This window comes from Lepeophtheirus salmonis, chromosome 6 (assembly GCF_016086655.4).
Source record: "Lepeophtheirus salmonis chromosome 6, UVic_Lsal_1.4, whole genome shotgun sequence".
In the NCBI taxonomy this organism is placed as follows: Eukaryota; Metazoa; Arthropoda; class Copepoda; order Siphonostomatoida; family Caligidae; genus Lepeophtheirus; species Lepeophtheirus salmonis.
Genome location: NC_052136.2, coordinates 45,857,101 through 45,884,035, shown reverse-complemented (window position 1 = coordinate 45,884,035; position 26,935 = coordinate 45,857,101). Strand labels below are relative to the sequence as shown.

Here is a 26,935-nt window from a genome sequence, read left to right as displayed (position 1 = left end):
AAGAGAGCTCATACACACATCTATTTATAACATTAATGTTGTTGAAATTCTATTGTTAATAAATAAATAATAACTTGTTGAAGTTTAAAATTCAAAGTGTTTAGATTTTAATTTTTATTCCCAAAAATCATATATCTTTTTTTGATAGTTGTTTATTTGTCGACTATTGTAATTATTATTTATATTCTTTTGTATTTTTATCTGGTAAACACTAATAATATTTCGTGAGGGAGTCTCTACGAATAAATGAAGATACGCCGTTACCTTTATTGCATCTCTCAACTTTTTCTCCTAAGAAAATAATTAGAAACAGAACTTCCCAACTATTTATTTTTATTTTAAATAATTGTTAAAAATTACACACAGCTTAATAAGTATATATTAACTAGTATATATCTACCAGTCCGTCTATATTTATTTATGTAAATTTCTTAGAATTAAAAATAATTGGAAATATTTTTTTATCGGAGAGAAAATATTAGTATTTACAATAATGTTCCACTCCAGGGGATTTATATATGAACAGTATATTTAGGCACAAATATTTGTAGATATACTACATATATTGAAATAAGAGTAATTCCTTACTTTTACTTACCTTAAAATCTCACCATTGAGACAGACAGAGTTAAGAGTGTGACGAATGAGCTTTTGGAGTCTATTATTGTCTTCTCCTTTTTTAATCATAATACATAATATTAAATATTGTTTTCTTGAAGATGTCTCTTGTAGCTTATCTATGTAGGTATATTATATATTATGCTATATTATATCTATGTAATACTTTTTCTCTCATCCAACGGAGAAATGGAAAGATGAATTCGGGTAATAAGAGGAAGATATTACAGATAGAAGGAGAAATCCCCTTCTCTTCACATTTTTTTGGTTGCTCAAGAAGAAGAGAGGGAAAAAAAGAAAAAAAAATAGAACGAAGAAACATAGTCTATATCACTCAGTTATTAACTTGGTGTTCACTCAAACGGATAAATAATAGTCAATGTACAAAACTTGATTCATCTTACAATAATCAAATCATATTCATAGAATATCATTGACAAGAGAGCAAGCATCAGTCGTGAAAAGGTAAATGAGAAGCAAATAAGAAAGGCTGCGTCTAACATGTTTTGTTGTTGTTTAGGATAGTAAGGGGTCCCTCCCTTTCAATAGCTTATAAATATATAAAAGAAAATACATAAATAAAAAACTAATCAAACGAATTGATTTTGAAGAAAGAGTAAAGATACACACTCAAACACTCATAGGTATATAATTAATTCTTTTTCTACCAGAATAATTTTACAATTGTTTTCTCTCTCTCTTCTTCTTCTTCTTCTAAGTAATGCTCAATATTTAACTTTTATTTTGCTGTACCGTGTGAAAAGAGTCTTGTTAATTTGATAATGAGTAGAGTACAATCATATTCTATGTATTGTACTCTCATTAAGGCTGCTTATGAGTAGACCTTTTACTTTTTATTTTCCTATTTTTTCCTTGTATAAAGTTATTACACATATATTTATATTCTTTTAATATGATCTCTAGCTATTGTCATTCATAACAAGTTTAGAGACGTTAAACTATCTGGAGAAAAAACGAAATAATCAAACATCGTATCTTCTTAATTTTTGTTGAACGAGGATCGAATGATTTAATCCTCTTTTTTTTTTTACTTTATTGTTTTTTAAATAATTTTTTTATGTACATCGTTTTATATGACATTTCTAGCTGACATAAATGCTAAGTTGTGTCCAACTTCGAAGTTAGTTTAACCTGTTAGGGCTTAAAAATTAATATATATATATAAATTTTACACTCAGTCTATAAATCAAACATCTCTAAAAAGTATTAACATGTTTTTATTCAAATATTGAGCATTATGTAATCCATGAGCCTTTAAAAAAGATTATTCAAAACCACATATGTACCAACTTTGGTACCCATTGAAGATTTTGAAAAGTGAATGTGCCCCATATGTGATATACGTAATATTTTGATGACTTTCTTTAAAGAAACAAATACATTTCTTCTATTTTTTATAAACGATTTTTTTAAATCCATCTTATTTGAAAATATCTGCAGATTGCGTCAAATCAATTTAGAAAGATCGTTATTCCAATATTATTTGTTTGCTGAACATCTAAAAAGAAGCAATGAATGTTGTAATTTTTTTTGTTCCGTTATAGTAGAGTTGAGATTGAAATATTTTTTTGAGGAGGTTTTTTATTCTTGTTACTAGTTTATGTTAGTATTTTTAGTCTATACTATTTACTTCAGATAGTGAAAAAAAAATGCAGAAAAATACTTTTGATGTTAAACATAACAAAAAAATTTAGCAATTCACAATAAGGAATTTAAACAAACTTTATTTAAATATTAGTAAAGCCAATATTTTTTTGTTAGAAAAGGATGTCCTACTCTCTTGATATAAACTTACTTATATGATTGTTATAAAATTTATGTAGATATATAAGATAAGAAAGTGGACTACACCAAGGAAAAATGTGTGTCCTTTGATATGCTATCACTATCCACTTCCTTGACCCTTCTCCTTTTCTTCTCCCCACAACTCTCCAAGTGTGTTCTCCCCATCTGTGATCCAGAAAATCCTGATTTTAGCGAAAACCCCTTCTGCCTTCCTTCCAACTACAATAAGGACGTCGTTCCACCTACAGAGGGTCCTCTCAATGTCCATGTTGACATATGGGTGTTTGAAGTCTCCAAAATAGATGATATCTCCCTCTCCATGACCTTTGAGCTCTACTTTGATCTCACTTGGAATGAGTCTCGATTCTTGATTGATGAATCGTCCAGTAAATGGGGCGAGGATGGAAGCATCATGGGGAGTACAAATTACATCAATGGTATGTGGCTCCCAGATGTACAAATTCTTAATTTAAAACAATTTCAAAAGAGGCAGATTGTTACGGATGTGTCGGGAGTTATTCTCTTCAAAAATCGATCAGTTCTTTATACCGTCTCCACTGAAGCTATTATTTCGTGTCCTATGAAGTTTAGTGCATATCCTTTGGATCATCAGGTAGGGCTGATTTTTTTTTTTTTTTGTGCAGATACAATACAAGACTTAATATTGAACAAATGAGGAAGGATTATCACCTATCTTTTCCCCCTTTTTGCAAATAATATAAATTTTAAAGTTAAAATAACTCAATTAAGCAAAACACGTCTGTTACATCATATGATTTATATATATATACATAAACCCACTAATTATTTTTGATCCTCATTTCTCTTTATGTGGATAATACAAACTGCATCAACTGCAAAGACATAAAATATACAACCCCTAAATGAAATCATACATACATTCTAGGAATGCAAGTTCCATGTTGGAAGCTACATCCATGACGCCTCACAAATTTATTTCACCGGCACCTATGGGCACGACGTCGCAAATCAAAGGGCCCAGCAGTATGAGATCAACATAACTGCTCTTGATCTTGAGGATAAAATGGTGAAATGGGCCAATAGGGATTATTCACAAACAGGGTTCAAGGTATGTTTCTTCCCTTATTTATACATAGCTATATATATCCACTCAACACTAAAGCAAGCGATAATTATTTCCTCAAAATTGGGGCTGAATGATATATATTCGTATTCTTCGACGAATAAATATCGTCCATTTCTATATGTAAGCTATTCTGAGTTAAATATAGCAAAAAGTCATCGTCACAATGATATAATTAGAAATATATATATTATTACAAAGTCCTTATTAGTTCTAAATTAAGTGTCATACACCAAACTAAGGCTGCAAACTATATCTAATGCTCTTGTACATCTTTGCTTATTCCATAACTGGGTTAACAAAGTATATAAAGTATTGAAATATGTCTAAGATATTGGGCTGTATAGAAAATGGTGTGAAAATATAAATTGGACATATAATCTATATTTCATGGTTTTGTGAAAGATTGTTTTTATGTTAACTCACCCTTTACATGAATATAAAGTTGACTTAAATGGATAAGTGAACCCTTTTTCTGTCTTTATTTATTCTTACAGTTTTTTGTTTTGTTTTTAGAAAGATATGAGAAGAATAACCGATATCAAATACTTTTTTTTTCTTGTTTGTTCCTTCAATTCAATATCCTTTCCGGATACATATTTGATTAGATATTATGTTAGTGTGATGTATGTCTAAATGTAGCAGATCTATCATCTTTCAAAAACATAAAAAAGTCACTGGGTGGTGTATTTATTCATTTTGTATCCTAAGTTGAAAGAGAAGGAAACACATTATTCTTAAAGCTAATACAAATGATTTCCCAAATGACAAAATGTATTTACCTTCCATTGTTATCAAAAAATATTATTAATTAAAAAAAAGCATGTATGTAAGGCGTATATATGTACTATGCATAAATTAGAGTAGAAAAAAATGGAAAAATTAAATGAAATCTTTGGAGGAAGATTTATTTGATTGTCCTGATTTATGTGAGCAAAAGATGTATTATTTTTTTAATTTTTTTTAGATTAAATTAAATCGAAGAAGAACTCCTGTTTTACTTCAGACCTATCTCCCTTCTGGGCTCTTTGTTGTCGTCTCCTGGATCTCTTTCATCGTTCCTCCAGAGGTTGTACCCGGTAAGAGAATAGTTCTTCTTTTAAAGAGTGAGCGGTTATTTTCATTCAAAGACATTTTGCCGCATGACATATTATGTTTTTATTTATTCGGGTTGAACTTTAATTTTGAATCTCGATCAGATTAATTATATAGATAGGAAAAGAAGATAATAGTGATAAAATGATGAATAAATAATAATAGAAGAGGAACAGTGGATGATTTTCTAATAATAATAGCTTGAGGAGCACAAGTTCCAATCACGAAACCATTGGTGGTGAAAACCATCATTTTTCATCCGAAATTGGTCAACTCGTATAAACTTTGTTCAAAAAAAAAAAAAAAAAAAAAATGCCTATAGGAGATACAATATTAAAGTGTGAGATCAAAAATGTTTATGGCTAAATTACCTAGAACCTTTCCAATTATGTGTTTTTCCTTTTCTTTAAGTTAGGAAACGAAGAGTGTTTTTTTAAAGGCTATCTGTTTACAGTATGCTATTACTTGATTATTAAATAAGGCATATCCAAACATATTTTTTTCAGTTGCACACACGAAATGTTTCTTGGGTACTTTGTTTTATGTATGTTTTTTCGTTGGTCTAATTACTTGGATAGTAGAAGGAAATAAACAACTTTCAAATACATATTATGTATATATAAACAACATCCATGACGAGATATCTAATAAAGTCCTGATGTTTATATATGATCTTCAGAGTCTCAGGAAATAAAGTAAAAAATTATCGATTATCTGTATTTTCTGAATGAAAAAAGCTACTTCAATACACATATTATGAGTAAGTTCCACTCCATACATTGACCCTTAATATGATTTCTATGACATATATTTACATAAGCAAAACCATGTTTCAAAAATTCAATCCCTGAATTATATTTAAATAACTTTTGATTATTATTTGAGTCAATTTTAAATTAAAAGTAATCGGAGCAAAAAAAGTAACTAAAAAAAAAACCCACCACACATTTAAAATTAATACTCTAAGCGTATATATTATATATAGTTTTTGAAAATATAAAATAACTTATAATTTGTTTAATACAAACTTAAGAATCACATCAATATATAACAAAATCCATATTGATTAGGACTCCCATGATATTCATAGAAGACACTGTTATTTTGATAGAACGTTAAAAATAATTAAACATTTATTTGTTGGGACCCTAAAAATATTGGAAACGGCGTGCAAAATATTATGCTAATGTTTTATGGATATATTTATATCAATGATCTATGAAGTAAATTATGCATATTTTCTTTTAATTACTTAACTGAAACAAACAAAGGTAATTTGTGTCCGTTTTAGGTACAAGTCCATGCGTTGACATTAGTGGAAATTAATTTTGAGAAAAAAGTAAATAAGTCATTAGCCTAATGTATATACATATATATTTATTTATGTATATTTGTACCTACACATGTATACATAAGAGGAGATTTATATACATAATGAAAACAGTGTAAAAGTTGAAGTACTCCTATGTAATGGGAAAAGTGAATTAACACTTTTTAATGTACTTAATATTGTTTTTAATATAACATTTTCTTTTTCTTTCAGGTCGTATGGCTCTTCTGGTGACCTTATTCCTTGTTCTTGTCAATATTTTCAATTCTGTAACGGCTAATGCTCCAAAATCTGAGGGACTTACGGCAGTAGAAACATGGGTCGTAATGTGCATCCTTCATGTATTTGCTGTCCTCGCAGAATATGCATGTATCCTCAAAATAATTCAATCCGAGCGTACTCAAAGCACAAAACGTTGTATAAAACTCTCTAAAATGAAAAAAAGAACAATAAAAGAATCTGCTGGAGCATTGGAGAATAACAAGGGGAATAATCGGGGGCACCCACATCGAACCACATATCGCATTCATCATGCATCATCAAGTGGAAGTGTTAACTTAGGAAGTGCTCCAGGAAATGCTCCTTTCTTAGAGCAGGTCTTTGAAACTCCTGAAGTGGGAAAGGGTCTTCTTTTTTGTAATAACAATAGCGGATCCTCTTCTGTTGTGACGTGTCGTCACATTACAAACAACAAATTCTGTCATAACTCGGAGGGAGAGGACGAAGGAGTTGGAGGAGGATTGAATCACTCCAAAAGATCATCTTCTTTCGATGACTCTATGAGTAAAGGAGGCGGAGGTGGTGGATCAGGGAATAGTTCGAGTACAGACACCTCAGAGCCTACAGGAGGAGGCTTCCTTGCTGTGAGGAGCAAAGTGAGACATCGCTATGAGAAAATTGATCGCATGGCCCTCTATCTATTTCCCTTTTTCTTCTTTATTTTTAACTTTTGCTACTGGTCTTACTATTTACTCTTTTATGAAATATTTCAAGAACTTTGGAAATGACAATGATTCATTATTGTTAGAGTTTTTGTTGGATACAACTACTTCAATACAATATACAAACATTTTGTACCCTACAGGGCACACAAATTAAACGATATATTAATCGTCAATACTCCATGGGTTGTATGGTACTACATAATTACCAATATATGTCTAATTATTATAAAATGCATAATTATTACGTCAAATGTATTTCTTTATATCTTTTAGTCACATTTTTGATGTTTTACCTAAGAATATTTGAACCGTTCAATAAACAAAATCATTTGTTTGAACTACTTTGTACTTCAAGGCCGAAAAATAAAAGATAAATTATAATAAATTCATTCTCTCTACTACGTGACTTTGTGCATTATTTGATCTATATTTATTCAATTTCTGTTTTTATTTTTCATTCATATTTTTGAGCATGTTTCTATAACCACAAACAACCCCTCTTTATATATATATATATATATAATATTGCTAAAAATAAACTGAATCAACTCATGAATTTATTTTCTCATGCAAGCATCACTAGCAAGGAGGTGGACAAATTAAAATTCACTTTTTTTCATAGTGACATCTTTTAATTATGGTAATGTTTTGAACAAAATGAGAATACATTTTATAAATATGAAAGTCCTCAAACAACAATTACATTGACAGAAGTTAACTTTACTACATGTTGAAACCTGCTTTTTTAAACCGTACTTTATAATGTGGATACTATTTTCTTATCTTTTGGAGAAGAGAAACAAAAAGAAAAATAATACAGTTCAGTGTAATTTATTTTCAATATTTTTATCTGCGACTTTATTTTATATAAATGTATTATAAAAACGCATACTGTTTACAATTGGAATAGGCTTCCCATATATTTTCCTGTTCATGGTACATTTGAGTATCTACATATTATGCTGATAGTAGTAGTAAAGACCAGAAGCCTGGTAATATTTACGGATACGGATTTTAATACTTTATCTCATATCTTATTATCATAATTGATATTGAAACAAGAATATACCAAACAATTAGGCCAGAAAACAACCAAGCCTGCTATTGACATCATCTCCTAATTTCTGAGCTAGAAAATTGTAATTTAATACGTTGTTACACAAAATCTTGTTGTCAGCTGTCAATCCCCTCCTCATTCTGGATACGTCAAGACTATTTCATAGTTTATTTTTTTTATATAAATAAACAATGTAATATGTTAAATTTAAAGAAGGGATCTGTGTTAAGAAAAAAATAATTTTAGTGACAATAAGACTGTCTTCTTTATTGTTCATTATTTAATAAGTCAGAGTGGTGTAAAGTTATCCCTCTGAACTAAGCATGCTCGCCTATCTTTGGTGTTGGTTATTTTAAAAGTGCATAATAAAATAAGTATATATGAAATTCAACATAATTACAATATTTCCCCAGCACTAATGCTATTTTAAATGTACAAGGTTGTCCTCTTTATAGCAGTAATATATTTTATCCTCCTGAACGATGAACGAAAAAAAAAAATGAAGTGAGTGCCAAAATAGCGGAACGCTTAAAAACCTGTATATATGTATACTAAGGCCGAAATCAGTCTTACTTTCTTTGGATGTTGGAGTTAAAAATATATACAGGCAAAGAACAACTCTTGAACAAGAGAATACATCTCAAATTACTCCAAGTTATCTTTAAAATCTCAAGCTACTCCAAGGTATCGTCAAAATCTCAAATTACTCCAAGGTATCTTCAACTGAAGGAAAACCAGAAAATTCAAGTTCACATGTTCCGACATCAAATTGAATTTGACCCTTAGCATCCATTTTTGCTGTTTTTGAAAGTTTTGAGAATATTTTTGATACTGTACACCTCATAGTAGAGGTGGGGACTTGGACTCAATTCCATATTTTCAAAACTTATAAAAATATTCGTTGACTTGGATTTGTGAGCAAAGGCTTAAGACTTGACTCGGACTTGCTTTATAAGGACTTTTTCTCGTCATTGCCTCACAAAGATGTTTATTTAATATTATATCCACTATTCGATTTTATCTCAAGCATATCTTCCTTTAATATTCTATCACTCTTTGATTTTCTTAGCCAATCAAATGATAAGGTTGAGTAAAAAGTAGCCCTTCATATAATAGAGCAAAGAAACCTTCCCCATCGTATCTTTGCCTTAAAAGAATTGATCTCGTCTTTGAAGACTCCACAAGAAACGAAACAAGAAATAGGAACTACCATCTAGTTCCTCTTTGCCCACTGCTCCACCAAAAATAGACCTAAACTCTATGTACATTTATTACAGAAGCAACAATTTATACAATTAATTAACAAAAAACTAATTGTCTACTTTTGAAGGAAATATTTATTTAAGTATTGATTAGGGTTAGGTCGTCGTGACAGAAGGGAACTTTGATCTCCTTCCCCCATCGAAAACATGAATTTATTTTTTGATGGTGGTTCGCCATTGTGAGGCAGACAACTTAAGTAGTATAAATTACATGCTATAAAAATAGAATAGGTAGGGAGGTCTTTAAAAAAAAAGTTTTGACGTATACCATGAAAAACTAACTACAGTAAAACAAAAATATTGTTCCTTCAAAAAATGACATTTAACTATCAAAAGAGTGAATTCGCAATAATTAATTTTTGTACACTATATTTTTTTCTTTATGTTCGAGAAAAAGAGCATGTTGCACTATTTTCGATTTTCCCTACACATTTTTTGAAATATTTTATGGATTGGAAAACACGACATAAGACAATTTTCAAAAAAAAATATTCTCCTTCATTGTTTGAAAGTCCAGAAAGGCTTGTATTGTATTGTTCTATCTATTAACTATGCTTTAATTTTAAATTAAACCATAAACTTATACGGGTCCTGGAAATATCATCTTTATCATATGTGTATAATTGTTGTTTATTTTCCAGCATTCAGAATACGAAAAAAACTCTTTTGCAATGCCTTTCTTTATATTTCCCTTTTTTTGTGGAAGAAGAAGTATAATTATATCACTAACTTTTTGTAAAAAAGTTTAAGGCTGTGGCACTTTTAATTTTATCATTGTTGTCTGTTATATCTTTTAATAAGTATTTAAGCTAGGAGTTTTAAACTCTACCAAATTTCTACTTCTTTGTTTTAATCTCCTCAATTTTTTCCTTCGTCTTTTAATAGGTATGTTAGAGCTTCAAAAAAATTTACGTCAATCCACCTGCTAAATATTAAGGATACATTTGAATCAACAACAGAAGTCACCCCTTAGATCAATCTTTGCTAAATGACTTCATCATTAAACAATCTTCACCAATGTAAATAAAATTAATAAATACTCTAATTAGGTCTAAATTATGAACAACTGCAGACTGTTCTTGTCCCTAAAATATCTTTAAAGTTTTACAAAACTACTAGTTCAATTGATTAACAGAATACTTTACTAAAATATAAGTTGATGACAACACGTTAACATCAAATTGGTGGTTTAGTGCACTGGCAGTTTTGTTATAACATAACTGTCTGAGTGTGTCTCATTTTTTGTTGGCATAAACATTGTTGTATAAATTTAAATTAGTGAAGTTTAAGGTATTATGACAAAAGCTACTCCAGATATAAATAAGATAGAATTTACAGAAAACTGTCACGAGGATTTTCGTCCACAACAACGTGAAAATTGTGCTTCCCTGGATCCACTTAATTGCTAGAGGTTGACATGTATCAGACAGAAGACTTCATTGGGAAGTAAATATGGCCCCAACAGTCCAGATCATAATCTGATGTATTATTTTGTATAGGTCTACTTTAAACCTAAAACGAATTGAACATCTCATGCCATCAATGAATCACTGATTTCCTCCATCAAGTAGAAAATTACCAACATCCCAAGGAACTACATTGTCAACCCCTATTTATCCTTCCGGGATTGGATCCAAGGAGTTATTGATACATCAAATGATCCTTTCTTCAAACTTCAAATGTACAATGCAAGACAATTTTTAAGTAAATCTGACAAAAAATCTTGCCTCAGTGACAATTTAAATACTGTCTAATAAAAAAAGAAATAAAAGTTTCATTGAAAATTCCCTGTTTTTAGTAAAATAGCATGAATGTACAAGAATACTTCATAAATAAAATTAGACGGATTTAAAATTTTTTTTTAATGGCTAATAAGGGTGTGGCCCTGTCCGGGACAATTTTATGTTCCATATTCAGAACTAATCAAACCATATATTATAATACCGAATTAGGGCCATAAACAGTTATTCCTGACTTACATTTAATCATTGTTCATGATTTATCAGAAAATTATTCAACCTTTTTTATATAAATAAAAAGATATATAAAAGCTCAGGTAGTAAGCAATGCTATGAAACATATATTTCACTCTTACTAATACTAAATTGCTTCCTTGAGGTATTCAGGAAAAACTTTTTATTTTCATCCAATATGCTAATTTCCAAAGTTCCTGCTTTATTACATATTGTGTACATTTATAGGAATATAGCAATTCCTTGTATGTGTATCGTACTTATATATTTAGTAAAATTTTCAATGTGTCATTTGATCATATTTTATTCAAATAAATTTTGCAAAACATGAAAATGTTGTTGATTCTTTATCATTTTTTTGTCACTACTATTTATTTATAATTTATTTAAATTTTTTTGCCATAAATTTTACTAGAAAAGTGTATTAACACCCATAGGAGTAAATAAATATGTACAGGAGTTTCTTTATATATGTATTTGATAATAAAGTTGTACGAGTATCAGTTTTCACATTTTGATGACGTCCCGTTCCAAATCTTATGAACGCAAATACGAACCAAACACATAAGAAATCTTAAAAAACAACCTTTGTTAAATGACGTCATTATGAATCTACATCAGCCATGCTTATAAGAATGATATACTTATATTTTAATTAAATCTTAGTTAAGAATAGTGACAAACTATTCACGTGGATAAATAATACTTGAATTTTTAATGGACAAATTAAATAATGCATGAGCAAGCTATAAAATTATATTCTATCTGCAAGGTGTTGGGATAGTCTCTAATTTTTTTTTATTGTGCTCTCGATGTGAGATCCATGATTAATGTTCTTTGTTATTAAATAGTATTATCATTCAGGGAGTTGTATTTTTTTACCCTTAGACGGTGTTTTGTCGCTTTGTTTACAAACGAACATAAGAAAAAACGCTTATATACTATTGATAAACTTACGTAAGTAGGTACTTAGGTGATTATTTGTGATAATGCTGCAATGTAGAAGACGTTTTCAAGGACCCATAACGGGGACGGAACAGATTTTTTATGGGATTGAGAGGGAGGGGCACTACTTAATTGTAAAACATAAAAATATAAGCAAGACTATACAAATAAGCAATATATCTATCTGGAAAATCGTCTCGTTGGGGCGTGAGGAAACACGCCTCACGCTCTCAGAATCTTCTCATCTATACATGGATCCTAAATACACAATTACACTCCAGAGCACCTAATTGTTGAGACGTGACGAAATACACCTCACCCCCGTGGAATATTTTCATCCATAAGTAGATGAGGAGCATACAGCTCAGCGATTGGAGATGTTCTTCTTTCCCCAAACAGATGGAGAAACGGAAGTGTGGATCCAAAACTAGACGAGAAACAATTAAAACCACAGTGAAGTCATGACAGAGCACCCCTCTCTCCCTTAGCTTCAACCTCTACGAACCCCAGCTCGAAATATACATAAGGAGCGTTCTGTGTACTAATGGACAAATTTCAATCGGATAACAAAGACACCCATTAAAAAATCATTGCTAAATAATATGATGTAGTGATATCATCATCCTCTTAGAGCTATAACAGGTTGTTACTTTGCTAACATAGCAATATTCTTTGTATTTTGTTTTCAGCTGTTGGTCCCCACGTCTCACTGGAACGGTCATGACTCCTTCATAATTTATTATGTTTCATAAATAAACGAAGTAATAAGTTATACTTAAAGATGGGATTTGTGTAACAACTAGAGGAGAAGGTGGGAGCGAGACATATGGTATTACTGAGTTTTATACTTTTGTTAATATCAGCTGCCGTTTATATGATTTTGGGTGGAGAAAATGAATTACTTCCATAAAGAAGAGAACCTTCTACATTTAAAATAGAATTAGGGCAGGAAAAATATCTTAATATATTTAAATTTATCGATATTTATTTTATTATTCATTTATAAATCAATTTACAACAAAGATTTATACGAAATTTTCGCTTACCGAGGTAGATGTTAATACCCTAACGACATCTTAAATAATGAAAAAAAAAGAAAAATGAGCACATGCATCAACCGTTTCTCCTTTATTAATCGCTATACTAAGTTTTTTCTTCTCATGGATCCCTTCTTTAATAATACTATAATTATACTCCGTTTCCAAAAGGACAGGAATATAATTTATTGTTGATCCCTCGTCGTATATATATATATATTGGCCAGTTTATTAATTCTATGGAGAAATTTTGACTATCATGTACTAATAGAAATGTATATCTACGCTTTTGGTATAATATAACTAAGAGCTATTATAATAATGTATCTAATAAAATACTACAAATTTAGGATTTTAATATTATGAATATATATACATTTTATTCATTTTAAAATGTGTGTACAAATAATATGACAATAATAATTCTGAAGAGATAAACAACCATTGGTGTGATTGACTTATAAAAACTTATATTATTTTTATATTTTCTTTTTAACAAACATTACAAAATTTCCCCCATTTAAAACTGGGTATCCCTTTGCCAAATATGTATGCATTTCAATTTAAAGAGTTTTTATAAATTGTACATAGAGGATACTTTACCCCCCCGGGGTTCAAGTCTTCTAAGTAAGCAATATGACAAGGCTCTACATATGTACCAATGTATTGTTAATGTGATGCACCACAGAGGTAGGGATATCCAAGGATGGAATTAACTTTATTGATGTACTATTTTGCATAGACGTATTCGTTTACTATCTAATATCCTGATGCAAATAATGGAAAAAAATCCTTCTTTTTTCTTTAATATTTACCCAAGGTTTCTGTTAGGTAGTTAAATAATTTCATTAAATTTCATCTTTTAATAAGGGACTCAACAAATTTTATTATTGTAAATAAAATATGGGAAAGTATATAAGAATTTAATTTTACACATCCTCCTAAACTATATTACGTTTAGATATTAACTGTATAAATTATACAAAAAACAACACTTTTCCCCCAATATTATTAAAAGTTTTTTTTATCCATAGTTTTAATAAGAATAAGTTGTAATTAAATCATAATTAATACATAGTTTATTTTGATTCTCTTTTTTGAACAAATAGTAATGTTTTAACGAAGCCATTAATTGTTTTTTTGCACAAACATTCTCCGTGGAAAAGAAGAAGAATTATTTATCTATTTTTTAAAAACGTTTTTAAGACGTTAGGTCATAATAGTTTAATTAATAATCTATGTACAAATTGTGGATTTTTATGTGAAATATATATTTAAAAACAGGGGAAAAACGGATCTCCTTTTTTAAGGAAGAAACATTAATTTGATTTTTCTTTTGGCTGTATTAAGAAATGGGTAAAATTATAATGGACATAATGTATTATGTTCTTTTGGATTTTGTTTCATTTCTTATTTTTAATTTCCAAGAGTTGTTAGAAGTTAATAGGAAATCAAATGAGGTGGAAATTGTGAAATAAGTGGAAGCACTCAATTTAATTCCAAATACTTCGATATTATCTCCTCAATATTGATAATAGTTTGACAAAACAAATGCTACTGTCAGGTCCTCGACCAAAAAAACAACTCTTGTGCTATAAAATACTTCGGATTTACTGCACTAAATATATGCACTCTCTCTTTTTCTGAATATGACTGCTGTGACTCACTAGTCAATCCACTCCTTCTATTGCTAATTTTTTAAATTTATACTACACTTTTATTTTATTTTTTTAATATGACACGCTGAGCTTACGCTACACACTTTTCTTTTTGAAAATGAGTCTTACCAAACAAACAGGAACTTGCGTGCATTTGAAAGAGTGCAAAGTTATAATTGTACAAGAATTTTAAACTGGGATAAACTACTTTTACAATTGAAACCTTGTTAGCTGAAAAAGGCACGCATTTTCTCTTTTTTATTTATAACATAATACAAGAAAATATCATTTGTAATTTATTTTGTTAAATGAAATAACCTTTGTGCTGTGAAAAGCCCTCACCCTTGAGGAACTGATCTCCTTACCAGGTAAGCAAGTAGTATATTATGTATAACATTAGTTGAAGAATATAATATTTAAAGCACTCCTATTTTAGTGGTAAACAAATAATTATAATTTATTTTATATGTGTTTCACACATATGTTTATATTTGATTTTTAATTGACATTCAAACTCAAATTTATTTATGTATAATTACTGATATAAACATTTTTGCAAGTACTTACTTGTAATTTTACTTTATTACTTTGAAAAAAAAGAAATACATTTTAGTTTCCAAATCTTTATATCTTTAGGTATGTACTTACATTATATATATCTTTAATGTAATTTTATTAAAGATTTAATGGGAAAAAGTACATAAGTTTTTAGCATAACTTGTTTTGAGATAAAAGGCACTTAACGAATATAAAAAAAAAAAAAAAAAAATATGTATCTAATCATTGAGCTTGCTCTAAAAATATCAGAACTCATATACATATTTTCAATAATTTTCATTTAGCAAAGTAAAGAAAGCATTTATTTATTTTCATTTGGCATTTAAGAGCTATTTATATAAATTTCAGTATTTTTAAATTAAATTTAAAAAAAAAAGAGATCATTAATTAATGAATCTGGATTTGTTATGTAAAATTTTGTATTCATCAACATTTCCAAATCTTTGAAAATGCCTGTTTTACTAAATATATTTTTTTCATGTTAACGATTTTTCAAACTCATAAAAACTCATCAGTCAGTCGATAAATTAGAAAAGAAACAGAAAAAATCCAGTAGCTACGCAATGCACATGCTCACTGTCCATTGATTAGTTTCGAATAATTTTCAAATATATATAGGTCTATACTGAATATTTTTTTATTCTTTTATTAATTTTAAATTATTTCATATTTCCTAGACTGAAAAAAGGTATTTCCAATTAAAAAATAATGTATGTATTTATTGATTTGTCATTGATCTCTTTCTAGAAATTCCTTCTTAAAAGTTAGAGAAGGGTCATACAATAGATGAATTTAGAGTCCTGGCTGGAAGAAAGTCCCAGAGTCCCCCTGATGTTCTTCATATGTGCATCTCAGAAGTTGCATCTAATGACTAAAGAAGGGATTTGTGTAAAGTAAAAACTAAGTTTAGCGAAAAAGAAAAATGGTTGTTGCGTTAGCTTTTTCTTCCTCTTTTGTTAATTATTTGATAAACTGTCTTGGTATTTACTTTTTCCTCTGATGTAAGCATTCTTGCATATCTTTGGTCTAAATTGTTTTAAAAATGCATAATAAAATAGATATAAATGAATTAATAATAATATTTTCCCTGCCCTAATGATATTTCAAATATAGAAGGTCCTCATCCTTATTGTAGTAATTCATACCCCCCTCAAAAAAATATAAAATGCAGATGATATTAAAAAGGGTCTTAAATTTTTTCGTACAATATGTCTCGCTTTCGCCTTCTCCATGTACTCTTTTTTTAATCTTAAACTACTCAACTCTAGTAATGAGTTATACTTACAGAAGGGATCTGTGTAAAACTTCAACCATTTGATGAGGTTTAGTGATAAAGGCCAAACCAAGAATATGAAGCCACCTCAGATATTTTCGAATTTGAGAATCAATTCACCATTTGATTCGAGAAGAACCGAGACGATAATTGTTTGAGTCGACACAACACAATACTGGGTTTTATAAATATCCTATTATTTCATGAGTTTTTCGAAAAAATAAATATTAAATATTTTTCATATTTTGATAAATCTTAATTTCCCACAATTACCATTATAGATATGATAAAAATGTATAGTTCAATTATTATCTAATATTATTTTAACTAGTTATGCAGAAAGACAATTTTCATTTTGTTGAAAATGAACATAACGCATTTCATAGTAAATATTTTGCTTTTTTTAAAAACAATACATAACTTGTATGTTATTTGTTCATGTCTTCAGTAGAAGAAAGAGTTAGATAAATGGGCTTTAAAATCGATTATTAGAGGATAAATATACTCTATTTAAAAAAACAACAACTATTTTTCCCTGTGTATACTGTTATTTATCTTTAGAATGAACTACTTATTTAAAAAAATTAAATATTTAAGGATATTTATTGAATTACTTATTTATAATGGAGTTTGAACTATTTTTATGTACCGAAGTACAATAACTTTATTTTAAATAAATAGGTTTAAATGTTTAAAATAAATAATTTAAAAAATAATACAAGATCAACAATAATAATATTCATTTTCTACTGATATTTTTTTTTTTTTAATTTCATCCCAATGTAAATGCTCTTAAATCAAAATAATAAAAACGTTATATAGATATAAACATCTAGATATACCCACATAACTAAAGGAGCAAAACCATCAACAGAAGCGTTCGTACTTCCTCATTTGGATGATCATCTCACTATGATACTTTTTATATCAGACTTTACTGGCAAATTAAAAAGCTTTGTAAAATTGTTGGGTCCATTAAAAAGTACAGTTAAAATAACTGATAGATAACAGATAAAATATAAGACGACTCTTCAGTTAATCGATGGCCTATCCATTTTGCAAATCATGATATTTTTTTAATTTGACTCAACAGATTCCTTCTGATAATTGACTGTCAACCCCCTTCGACGGGCCCAAAAAGAAAAGTCCAGGACTTTTCTACCAAATTCAAAATCTCTTGAATCTTCGATCCAAGTTTTCTAGAATTTACTTTTTTCATAGAGTCTGTAAAAATATACAATGGTCTGTCTAGTGTCTGACTGACATATCTCAGGTCTAAATTTGGAAGAAGTCCTCCTAAAGTTGACTTCAAATACATATTGCCTTTCTCTCTACAGCAGCACTTTCTTCTGCTCTCACCTTCTTAATTCCTCTTATACCTCGTAGCAGTACTTCCACCTTTACGAATACAGGAAGATCTCTCTCCCCATGAATAAGTTCCTTCCAAAATATCAAATATCCACGTCCCTCAATTCAAATGAGGAGAGTAAATTTTCTGATCCAAATAAAAGCAAATTAAAATCAGGTGTAGTTCTAAAATGGATCATCCATGGATGGAATATCTTCTTTTAAAATTATGACAAGAATTTTTCTGAAAATTTTGGAAATAATATTATCCGGTGTTCAAACCAAAGCCGCCCATATTTCTTGGAACTTTTAAACGTTGAATGTTTACTTGGGGAAACATAATTCTTGTAATATACTGGAACCCTTTTCCGATGCTTGAAACTCCCTTCCAGTCATCCGTCAAGTAATAAATAAACTTTGAGTACACATAGAAAATTCCACCAGTATACCCTTTTGGTGTAGCTCATGTTTGAAGCTTTGATCACTTTTGCATGTCTCTTCTTTTTTTTTTTTGACATTTTTTCATCCAAATATGATGTGTCCGTGTCTGATTTTGTGAATGATATTCCCAACTGTTTGATGGAGTCTACGACTGCATATTCTGCCATTGATTTTGAGAAAAAAAAACCTTCACACCAATTTTAAAAATGTTTGTCTTTCATTTGTTGATTTTTTGGCCAGATTTCTTCCTGAATCGCTCATAGAGTCGTAAACAATATCTAGCCTTCTGCTAAATATTTTTTTCTGATTTAACCTCTATGAATATATAATTGTCGTCAGTATAAAATTTACTACTAATTTTTTTCTCCGGCAAATTCAATTCCAACAGTTTATTATTATTTACATTATCCATCAAAGGTAAAAGTGCCAAGTTAAAAAGATATGGAGATAAAGGGTAACCTTGACCATCCACCTCTTTTACACTTTATTGCGTTAGAGAAAACTCCATCCATATATAAGAAAGAGACTGTCATTGAAATGCAACCTCTAACCATGTTAAAAATGTCACCGTCAAAGTTTGTTTCAATTTGTTTCAGAACAAGTCGATGACTTATGGTATGAAAGGCTTTACGAAAATCTATTGTAATTATTGGACTAAAAGTAACTCATGTATTCATGACGTTTTTAGCCATTCCTGTTGTACTTAACTTTATGGTATATGTCCATATCCATATCTTTTGGGCATTAATCCAATTTGTTTCCTAGGAATGATGTTGGTTAGAGTAGGCATTATCGTTTGAGTAATTGTACCAGTAATTATTTTGTACAAAACTTCAAGTAGAATTACTGGACGCAAGCTTGTTGGATCAGAAGTGGCGCTATCAGGTTTTGGTATAAGTGAAATAATTCCGTAATTTAAGATAGAGGGCATAATTCCTTCACGTATTTTGGAGGATAACTAATGGTTACCAACAAAGACTTCTATTGTAAAATCTTTACACGGACTAATATTAGGGGCCAAATCAGCTGAAATGAATACGTATTCAAGTCTACAGCTTTCGGCCAAAATGTATGCCAAGTTCTATTCAGTTTGTTTAGAGGGAGTGTAATCATTCCCCTCTAAATAAATCCAAAACTTTCCCTCATTTCTTCTTCTTTTATTTTCTTTCAATAGTTATTACGTCAATAATTACTTAATAATAAAGAGAGGCAGTTTATAAATAAAGAATATTGACGATCTTGCAGCCTCCTTTGAGTATGTTGTCTGTTAAGCTTTGGAACTTAGATCTCCAGGAGGATACTTATTTTTGAATATCCAAGTTTTAATGTTGCAATATGTATATTTTTTTACTTACAAAAAATAATACAGAACTTTACTCGTGACAATACATAGATAATTCTATAAATTGAATTGAACAGCAATTACACTGGGGAACACAAAATTTGCACCAACCAATTGAAGCTAAGAATGGCATTTATCTTTTAGTGCATCATTCACTCCGGATCGCATTTTTTCTATAGAATTATAGTAATTCGGCTTTTATCGTTTATTGTCATTTTTAACATCAACACAATCACGAAAATAAAATAAAACTATTAATAAAACTTTTGTGAAAGAGTTTTTATTGATTCGGGATATTGTTCTGAACTCGAAAGAGTGTTTTTTTTTTAAAGCTGAACAATGATGAAAAACAACAGTCTTTTTTCACAATATATTTTATTCATCATTCATAGTGATTAGGAATATCTTCGCTAACAGTATAGAAAATAATACTGTTTCATTTTTTTAAATATGTTCGATTTTGTATATTTTGATTGATCTTATTTCTTATGTAGGTTTACTAGCAAATTATTTATCATATTACTACTTTATCATGACATCATTGTGAAGAGATTTTATTTATTTGTTCAATCCTGGAATCTCCTTTGCAAAGTAGGAGTCGACTTGAGACTCTCATATAAAGTCTGGTTGTTTTCCTCAGATTAATTTTAACCACGTCGTCCTTCGTGGAATACTAAATTCGAATAAGATCATTTCTTGAGATGGATTATTCAGTTAGAAGTAGATTCCTTCGATTCCCTATATCTTCAATTGTTTCTAACAAATGTTTAATTTCTCCAGTCTCAATAAAGAATGATTTTAAGTCTGAGCGATTGTCAATTTAAACTCACATCTAAATTTCAAATTTGTCTCAATTAGAATGAATAAATTGTTTAATTGTAGTTTCTTCATATATTTTAGTTTTATGGTGATAACTTCATTTAGTAGCCGTATTAGTACTTAATTATTATGTCTTTATTTTATATTTCATATCCAGAGCCTCTTATCTGCAAGTGAATGGATCCCTTCATAGCTTCTACCCTTCAATTTATTCATTGTTATATGTGTATTCCCACTCAAGGAAGGAGTTAACTCCTTAGCTTAGCTTGCTTTAGTTTTCATTCTTTGGATACATTTTCATCGTCCAATAATCATCACAGTAGATATTGAAATTCAAACATCTTTTCTTGAGGATAAAGTATCTTTGATTTTTTCTTTTGTCCTAAAGAAAATGCAAGTCTTTACGTCTTTAATGGATGAAGATTGATCAAAATAAATGAAATGCCCATCCAAATTAGAGATTTGTCTCTCCATTCACTAGTAAATAACTTTTGTATCATGTTTTGATCATCCTAAGTAAACAAATTTTATGTGGTTTTGTTGGGCTTTGATCATTCTTAAAGAAGGAAATATAATTAGCGTATATGGACTTCAAAGTCACTTCCTGGGTGGATGGAGTAATTAAATAATTATACATGTACCAATAACATAATTTCACCGCCGCATCATCTTTATTAATATTATATATTAAGAAATTATAATAAAAAATAACAAAATGATTTACATCTTTTAACTTTTTATTAATAAGGGCTTGACAAGAAAATACATAAATATATCATTCATAATTATGATTATAATTAGTTAGGAATAATTTGAAATTAAAATTAATTAAAAAATTAGTTCCTATCCGTACTCAGGAGTCAATATCTTCCTGGTTGGCTTAGTATATATGACCCGCACAACTAAATAGACTTTCCTTTTTATCACATGGACCAGAATTCGTGAAGTCTATTATTATGGAACATATCATCTATGTTAAAATAAAATTTAAAGAATAAGTGATTTTAGTGGGAGGCCCTTGTCTTAAACTTAGGTTCGTCGTTAATATGATTTTCAATTCCTTATATTGCTTGACAAATTTAAAAATTATATAATTAGATTTTTCTTCCCTTAATAATCTATAAAAATTAGTCAGCAGTGATATCCATTGAATCAGCATTATTGAGCCAATTCCGATAACCGAATCTGATCCTTCATAAATGGCCAATTTTGACCGTTTCCGATGCATCAGTACAACCCTACTGATAATATGATGTTTAACAATACTTAATCGGTCCAACTCCATCTGACCAATCAAAAGGAACATTAAAAAACAACAAGTTATTTTTACTTTATTACATATTGATTTACATTTGTCACATCAAGTCTCTTATTTTAACAATTAGAATTGTTGTGTCTGGATTGACAACCAATTTTTTTACATATCAGAATTCAAAATGATAATTAATTTTATACTTCCAAATATACTGTTATTAATGTATCACAGACGTTCAGAGGTCTGAAGAGTATTTGGAACTTTCAAACATATATTAAAAATGATATTTTTGATATAAAAAGTTTCTTTTCGTTATCAATACGCCAATGAGAACGTGATTTATTAAAAATATTTTTAGAGCACAATGCGATTGATTACAGTTGTCGATATAAAAATATTATAAGGTCTTTATTCCCTTATATTAGCGCTTGACCCGTTGACCATGAAGAAGTCAATGGTTTTTTCGTATAAAATCTTCCAAACATTTTCTATTCGATTTTCTATTAGTATTGTGACCCTATTCATAGTCTAACAGTTTCACAGCAGTCCATTTGATTTTTTTTTTTTTATTCTTAACAAAATTATATATTAATTTTAGATTTGTACTTATATTTTATATACAATCATTCAATCTGGAGAAAATGCAATTTAAGAATATATTAAGACCAAAGCTTATATTAATATTCATAGCTTTTTAAACCAGTTTAAATATATCCGTGAATATTTAATTTATTTGAATTTTTGTTTTTCCTAATGATGATATAGTTAATTCCTTATTGTTTAAAATTAAGTGATTTCCATATACATATTTTTTATGTTATATGAAATAATAGAAGAATAACAATGGGATATAAATACAAATTTAGAGACATGTAAATCCATTTTCTGTTTCAAAAAAATATCATCTTGATATAAAGGAGGCTTTATCAAATGTTATTTTGTTTGAACAATAATACAGAGCCTTGTCTGCATTTTTTTTTTTAGGATACCTTTTCTATGTTAAAACTTAATTTTTCATAATAGTTTGGAAATAAATGTACAAATTTTGAATTTTTTTATTTAAATAACTATAATTTCAATAGAAGGATACATTCAAATTTGGAAATTTTAAAAAAACTTTCGGTCTAATGTGGCTAAAAACCAGTCAACTTTTAGACATTTCGTTAATAAGGGAATAAGAAATCAGGGGTTCCAATTGTTTTTACACCGAATTAGTTCATTTAAACCATAGATTATGATTGTTTTATTTACAAGTAAATATTTGCTCCTTGGTCGTCTGGGTAATTTTATTTTATTTTATTTATAAAATTGAGGCATATTTGAAATCAATATTATTTTCTTTAAAAAAATAAACTAATTTCTATATTAATTACTTTTTTAACTTACATTCTAGCTGGTTCAGACATATGTATAGTTTAAAAATACTTCAAAAATTCAAATCAATATTTTTTATAAGAAGATTTGGTGCACTAAAAAAGACTAAAAAAAAGTTGTAATTCAAGTGTTACTGGAATTGAATATGATTTTATTTTAAAAAAAAGAGAATAATGAAGATGTAAAAATTGCTGAAATCGTGGTGAGAGAAAAATTAATGCATCTGATAATGTCATAATAAATCTAATAACTCTGAAAGACGACATACCTGTTAACAAAAAATAGTTTAGTGATCTTTTTTTTTTATGATAACATAAGAACTTTCAAAATGTTTCAAGAATGATTACTATACACACAAATATTATGCAGCTTACCAACAGTCATTTTCTTATATATCTTAGTCGGGATTCAAGTAACTTTCACATCTCTAAGTTACTTATAATCTATAAATTTGAATTTTACTTGTCAATTCAATTAAGCAACACCATCGCGTGATTCAATAACATGTATGACTATTAATCAAGTATTAAAGAAAAAAAAATATTATTTCTATGATACTTTTCTTCATGCTGCTGTAGTAAAGCCATTCCTCATCTTTTGAAGCATTGTCCTATGAGTTCTATGAAAAGATCATTTATGTCTGTTATAGATAATGAATCTTCATGTTAAAAATGTGCCCAAGAAGGATATATTGTTTGGTATAGCGGTACTATAATGGTAATGGGGCATTGATATGTTTAAAATGATACTATTCTTGACTGGTATTGGTACATGTACTTACAAATCCACTACGTCATAAAACTAATTGACCTGTTAATGGTTTAATCCACAGAAAAATAAATTTATAGAGATGATAAGTTATTTTTTATGGTAGTTTAGAATTATGAGGTAGACGTATTGTTAAATATACTTCTGGGTCTTTCAGTAGAATAACTAAGCTGCTATAAAAAGAGACCGTGTAAGAATGTCCTTCGTGTAAAGAAAAAGTCCAAAATAATCAACGTTAACCCTACAGATGGTTTTCGAACAGATTATATGATTGACCAAAACAAAATGGTTACAAAAAATATCAGTATCATGACAAGCACTTTTAAGTATGTACAATGAACATGTATATGATATACTTTAAGATTTAAAAAGGTGTATTGTTTTATTTGTTTGTAAAACAAAGTGATGTAAATGCAAGTTTGTTATTTAATATGTAAAAATCTTTTCCACCAAATGTAGAGAGTACATTTAATTTGTCCATACCTTATAGAAACTTGATATAAAATAAAAAAATCATTCACTAAAACTAAGAAAAATAAGTAATGTACAGTACTACGTCTTTTAAAAAATTATACTTAACAATTTATTAATTAAGTTTGGTTTAATGGTTCTTAATAAAAATACATACAAGAAAAATTTGTATTTAATCAGGTTTGAGAACAGTTTATAACTAATGACAAGTTGTAAAAAAGAGATCGAATAGTTTTACTCAAGTTTTAGTAGTAGTTTTTATGATATACTGGTTAACTTGGATTTTATCAAAGTTGGTAAGAGACATTGCCCGTCATTTTATGTTTTCTAATAGACTGATTTTGTAAAACTTTTTATTAAATGTATACTCTAAAAATAAACTATTTTATTTTTTTGTTTTATAACTTTTACAAAAGCCTTCATTAAACATTGTCTACTTATTCATATGGCCCTAGCACCTTGCCTTAAATATATTATATAATTTTTGTTAATACCTGTCAATCTATCTGTTATCTGTCAATAACTGTTTTTAAAAAAATGTTGCCATTGGCGATTGGGGAAGAAAAATTAGAAGTCTATGCTGTGTGAGACTATAATATACAATTTATATTAATATTGTAAACATTTATTTTGTGTTTTTTACCTTAAATTTCAGCTCAAAAAGCCAAAAAAATACTTATTAAAATCTAGTGACATCATTTTTATAACTAGTCATTTCAAATCTCAAGCGAAGGTCTAATACTGTTAGAACAAAATTTTATGTGTGAAAAGAAAATTTCCTTAGTTGAAATTGAATTTTTATCTAATGCTTTCCAAAAGGAATTTTAGCACTTGGAGCAGAAAAAAGTCAGTAATAGTTAATGCAGTGTTCTAAGTGACTCCATGCCAAAAATAGGTTCAATCCAATTATCCGTTTTATAGCTATACAGCTTGTCAACAAATATATAAAAGATGTACACTTTTTTAAATATTTATCTTTTTGAAGATATCTATTTGTTTAATTGATAATGCCTTGCATTCCCTTACTTTACAACCAATGCGTATCCCTCTTAATTGCCATATAGAGATTGAATTTATTAGCCTTTCTATTTGATTAAATATTTATTTATTGAGGTCTCCATTAAATACTAAAGACTTTTCTTAATGCAATAAAATTGTAAAAAATACTTAAATGTAAATAAGTTTAAACATAGCTCAATTAAGTGTATACTATTAAGTAATACTTTATATACGTGTGGTGATTGGGTCTTTATAAAACTTAATCAAAAGTCCATAGACCTATTATTATATATCTTCGTTTATTCACTAATTCACTTCCTCTTCCTATCAGAGGTACTACCTTCATTTCTAAGCAGAGTTACTATATACGTATAGTGTTACACAATGTAAAATAGCAATAGTTGGCCATTTAAAAAAAACAATGCTTCAGTTTTGTTTCGAAAATCTTATGCTCTAATTACTTTTTGGTCAAATCGATTCAAGTTACTTTCTCTTTTAAGAAATTAATTTTAAAAAAGCCAACTATTTAAAAACCTTTGGCCCTCTCCTCTCCTTTTTTTACATAAAAAAAAAAAGAAAAATGAAAACTTTGTAGTTGTAATTGATCAATAATATGTAATTGCTAAGTACCTTCTAAAGAGATAAAAGCGAGGGGAAAAAACTTATTGATGCATTTCACTTAAAAAAGAATTCTTTAAAAAGTTTCCTTTAATAGATATATGCTGTTCCCTTAAGGGTGATTATATAGGAATGTATTAATTGATATAAACAAGTCATTGTTTAGAAAATGGGATTTTTTAAATGCAAGATTGATGCTCTGTTACGTCATGTTTCCATCGACAATATTTTTCTGGTAGTGTCCACATATACTCACTTTTTAAGCTATGCGATATTTATTTACTTTATCTTTCCTTTATTACTTGATTGATAATGTATTTTTGTATATTTATATTATTTTACAAAAAAAAGAGTATGTTCGATGAGACTTTATTTTCTTTTTTATTATACAGTGTGTAAAGATCAAATCGGCAATTTAAAAAAATATTTAAATTGTCACTCAGGTACATTTTTTGGTGGATTTACTTAAAAATTGGCTTGACTTGAACATATGAATGCTGAAACAACGCTCGTTCGATGTATCTGCCTCCAGCATCAATCACTTTATGTATCGAAGAATGGATTGAATTTACAAGGTAGTTTCTTGGTATATTGGTCATTGTTTCCTTAATGGAGGCAATTAGAGAGTCCTTGTTTTCACGGGATCTTCAATTCGTTTTCGATTCAACGTAGCCCCTGGCAAAATATTCCATCGGATTAAGACCCAGACTGCTGGCCGCTGAGGACGTATTTCCTTTCCAATGAAGTCATAGCATTGATCACTTAGCAACTTCAGCGAATAGTCATAGACATAACAACTTGCTGAGTCTCGTTGGCAGACCCAAGGCCGATCTCCAGCGA

General features: G+C 28.9%; 2 protein-coding genes across 4 annotated transcripts in view; one reads left to right on the top strand and one right to left on the bottom strand.

Moving 5' to 3' along the window:
• Positions 1–26,935, bottom strand: part of LOC121120063 (uncharacterized) — a 233,067-nt gene that overhangs the window by 162,532 nt on the left and 43,600 nt on the right. The window lies entirely within an intron of this gene.
• On the top strand, positions 954–7,291 carry LOC121120772 (glycine receptor subunit alpha-2). Its single transcript, XM_040715631.2, has 5 exons — positions 954–1,083; positions 2,463–3,037; positions 3,332–3,514; positions 4,497–4,608; positions 6,168–7,291. Exons 2-5 carry the CDS (start codon positions 2,516–2,518, stop codon positions 6,959–6,961), a joined length of 1,611 nt encoding a protein of 536 aa, XP_040571565.1. The 5' UTR covers positions 954–1,083; positions 2,463–2,515; the 3' UTR covers positions 6,962–7,291.

Bases quoted from the DNA above. Each gene is read 5' to 3' on its own strand.
- LOC121120772 (XM_040715631.2), top strand. From the start codon at position 2,516: ATGCTATCACTATCCACTTCCTTGACCCTTCTCCTTTTCTTCTCCCCA. The intron at 3,038-3,331 runs GTAGGGCTGATT...CATACATTCTAG, and splicing joins CATATCCTTTGGATCATCAG to GAATGCAAGTTCCATGTTGG. The intron at 3,515-4,496 runs GTATGTTTCTTC...AATTTTTTTTAG, and splicing joins ATTCACAAACAGGGTTCAAG to ATTAAATTAAATCGAAGAAG.